At 41.1% G+C, this 3,644-nt stretch overlaps 1 protein-coding gene across 1 annotated transcript; it reads left to right on the forward strand.

The window, feature by feature from the left end:
• Positions 1-1,926: 1,926 nt before the first annotated feature.
• LOC139195005 (uncharacterized) lies at positions 1,927-3,137 on the forward strand. The gene is made up of 2 exons (XM_070820178.1): positions 1,927-2,231; positions 2,348-3,137. The coding sequence occupies exons 1-2, from the start codon at positions 1,927-1,929 to the stop codon at positions 3,135-3,137; spliced, it is 1,095 nt and encodes a 364-aa protein (XP_070676279.1).
• Positions 3,138-3,644: the final 507 nt, after the last annotated feature.

Genomic DNA, 3,644 nt, shown 5'->3' on the forward strand with positions numbered 1-3,644 from the left:
TGTAGTGACACTAAGACAAGTATGTAGGTGCTCATTAAGGGAATGAGTTCATTGAACACAATAGAACGAGAGTACTTGCATGGAGGTCTACTCACATGTCAAGCAAGTAACTCTAATGGTTGGAATAATGTAAGTAGTCTTTTGACCTGAGGCATCATAGTTGTCTTGTGGTTAGGTCCTTGATCTTTGATTATGTCAAAGTCACTCCATTCGCGGGTGTCCACGGCATAGTTGGGGTTAAGCCACTTAGCCATGGAGTGATAGGAGCATATTTATGCGACTTATTGAGCTTGTTCTTGTGCATTTACGTTGTGTTTTCTTAGTTAAATTAGTCTTTTAAGCTAGTTTCATGTATTTTCAGGTTCTAAGGACAAAGTATACAAAAAGGTGCATTTTCTAAAGTTGGAGGTTTCCATTCTTGAAAGTTTCTATTCTTGGATTGGAAGTTTCCTAATCCTTTTTCACCTTGGTTCCAACCCTTGCCGCACCTTTCAAGCCTCTTCCCTCTTGGATTCTGATTTGTTAGGCCCTTTTCCTTGTGGATTTGGGTTCTACACATCCTTTTCAGAAACTAAGTGGGCCAAAACCCTTTTCTTTGTTGATTTAAACCCTAAACCGAATCTTTAGGCCCTAGACCTTAAAATCTGCTAAGTTTAAACCTTAATCTGATTTCCCTAGGGTTGTGCCGCACCTAATGTTCTAGAAGCCTAAAAATCTGCATAAAACCCTAGTTCTTTTCTCCCTTAGATGGGCCAAGCCTTTTATCTCCAAAACCCTAACCTCTTCCCATCAAATTTGTGAAAACCCTAGCTTTGCCGTGCCTATATATATGTGTTTTAAAGCCTAAATTCGTCACCACCTCCCTCCCATTCAGAAATACATCCAGCCGCATCCTCTCCACCATTCTACACCATTCTACATCCCTTTCCACCACCATACATCCTTGCCGCAATCCCCATTCAACCTAAACCTATTTCTGACTCTTTCATACGTCCATAACCATCCATAAACTCTTGTGCCGCAGCAAGGTGGGGAAGAAGAAGGCCCTTGGCGTTTCATGCTTGCAGATTGGAGCGTTTTAGGTGTACTTCGTTCTTGTTTTCAATGTTTATTTTGTTATTACTTTCTGATTTTGCTGTAATCATGAGTGGCTAAACCCCTAATTAGTTAGGGGGAAGTTTAAAGCCATGAACATGCTTGAGACATGAATTGATTTCGTCCAATTGTGATTTGTTAAGTTGTGATTGCAATTCAATTATCTATTTCATTCATAACTGATTCTTGTATGTTTATTGAGGATGCATACTTAGTTTTCATACATGAATTAGATGCTAGAATATAAATGAGTTTCACCTAATCGTTACAAGTTTATATTCATTAGTAGTGAAGGTTGCTTATCACAATCGCGTTAATTGAATTCTTGGCAAACGTATCATGCATTCATAGTTACAATTGCCTCGTCAACACTTATAATTTTCATGAAACGTAATGATCTCTTATTGTATCTCTATTATGCATTCATGTAGGGGACTTTTAGAGAATGATTTGGGTTGTTGCATGCATTCATCGAATCCAATGAGTAAAGGAAAATCTGAGGGTTAATTTGTGCATTGGGTCAAAACCACAAGAAAATCAAGTTTGCACCGTGTGCTCCATTCAAGGGCATCCATCCGAGAAGTGCCCTCAGTTAATCGAGAATGGTGGATGGGAATCTGCCAATGCTATTGGATTCAAAGGCCAAAATCAAACCAAATACGATCCATACTCGAACACATACAACCCTGGATGGATAGATCACCCTAACATGAAGTGGAGAGAGCCCCAACAACCTGCACAACAAGGGGGATTTCGGCAAAACCCCCTGGGTTCCCACGGCCATACCAACAAAATCAACCACTTCCGGTCCAATCTAGAATAGGTACGCCTATGGATAATGATCAACTTGTTCAATTGCTAACCAATGTGGCGCATGGCATGCAAAATCAAGCCAAGGAAGTGGAAGATTTGAAGAAACAAATGGGACAAATGGCTGAATTCATGGGGCAGTTTAGTAGAGAACAAGGTAAGTTACCTAGTTCAACAAATGTGAATCCGAATGGAGGATTCGAATCTGCCAAAGCCATCATGTTGCGTAGTGGAAAAGAAGTTGGAAGTGAGTCCGACACTCCCAAATCTGCCCAAGAAGAGGATGACAAGCTGCAAGAAAAGGAGGGAAACATAGCACACCCACGGCAAGGGTGAAACAAACCTTGCCGCAAGCCCCTATCCTTCCTAATTCGGCCAAACAAGATAAGTTGAGTTCAAATTCACTTAATACTAATCTGACCAATGTTCATTTTCCTCGTAGGTTCATGCAATCGAAGAAGGATGAGAATGAGAAGGGCATTCTAGAAACATTCCGGAAAGTGCAAGTAAACATTCCACTCCTTGAGGCAATTAAACAAGTCCCAAAATATGCCAAATTTCTCAAGGAGCTGTGCACAAACAAGAGAAGAATGTCGAACAAAGAGGTAGTTAAGGTAAGTGAAAATGTTTCAGCTGTATTGCAATGTAAACTACCTACTAAATGCAAGGATCCCGGTAGTTTTACGATTCCTTGTATAATTGGCACTACTCGGTTTGAACATGCAATGCTTGACTTAGGTGCGTCCATAAATGTCATGCCTTATTCTATTTACGAATCTATGAATTTGGGTGAATTGAAAAAGGATGGTGTGATCATACAATTGGCTGATCGTTCTAACGCTTATCCAAATGGAGTATTGGAAGATGTTTTAGTGCAGGTGAACCATTTGATCTTCCCGGCTGATTTTTACGTTTTAGACATGGAAGATTCAGCCCATTCCACCTCTTTGCCGATTCTCCTTGGTAGGCCATTCATGAAGACAGCCCGTACAAAGATTGATGTGTTCAAGGGCACTTTGACGATGGAATTCGATGGGGAAGTTATCGATTTTAATATTTCTGAAACTATGAGATATCTCGTTGATGACCATTCATGTTTTTCTATTGATATCATTAATTCATTGGCGCAGGAATATCTTGAGGAATTGAACGAGGATGCCCTTGAAATAGCCATTACGAAGGGCATAGAACTGAAAAACCAAAACATTAGAACCATACAAACCCACGGCTAGATTGAGGACCCCAATGCCGTGCCCTTTAATGAGGAAGTTATGGAAGTTGTGGCTGCCCTTGAGTCACTTCCACGACAATATGGTATGGTTCCGCTCTCAGTTTCAAGTTCAGTTTCTACTAAGATGTTACCTTCTGTTGTTCAGGCACCTACTCTTGAACTTAAGCCGTTGCCGGACCATTTGAAGTATGTGTTTTTAGGAAATGACGAAACATTGCCCGTAATTGTTTCTTCAAGTCTCACAGCACATGAGGAAGAAAAGCTTGTGAGGGTGCTACGAGAATACAAAACCGCCATAGGGTGGACCTTGGCCGACATTAGGGGAATTAGCCCCACCACTTGCATGCACTGTATACTTCTTGAGGAGGGGACTAAACCATCCCGAGAGGCTCAACGTCGTCTCAGCCCTCCAATGATGGAAGTTGTGAAGAAGGAAATAATCAAGCTCTTAGATTGTGGCGTGATCTATCCTATCTCCAATAGCCGTTGGGTTTCACCAATTCAAGTC

The sequence above is a fragment of the Malus domestica genome, chromosome 04 (genome assembly GCF_042453785.1).
Source record: "Malus domestica chromosome 04, GDT2T_hap1".
Lineage (NCBI taxonomy): Eukaryota > Viridiplantae > Streptophyta > Magnoliopsida > Rosales > Rosaceae > Malus > Malus domestica.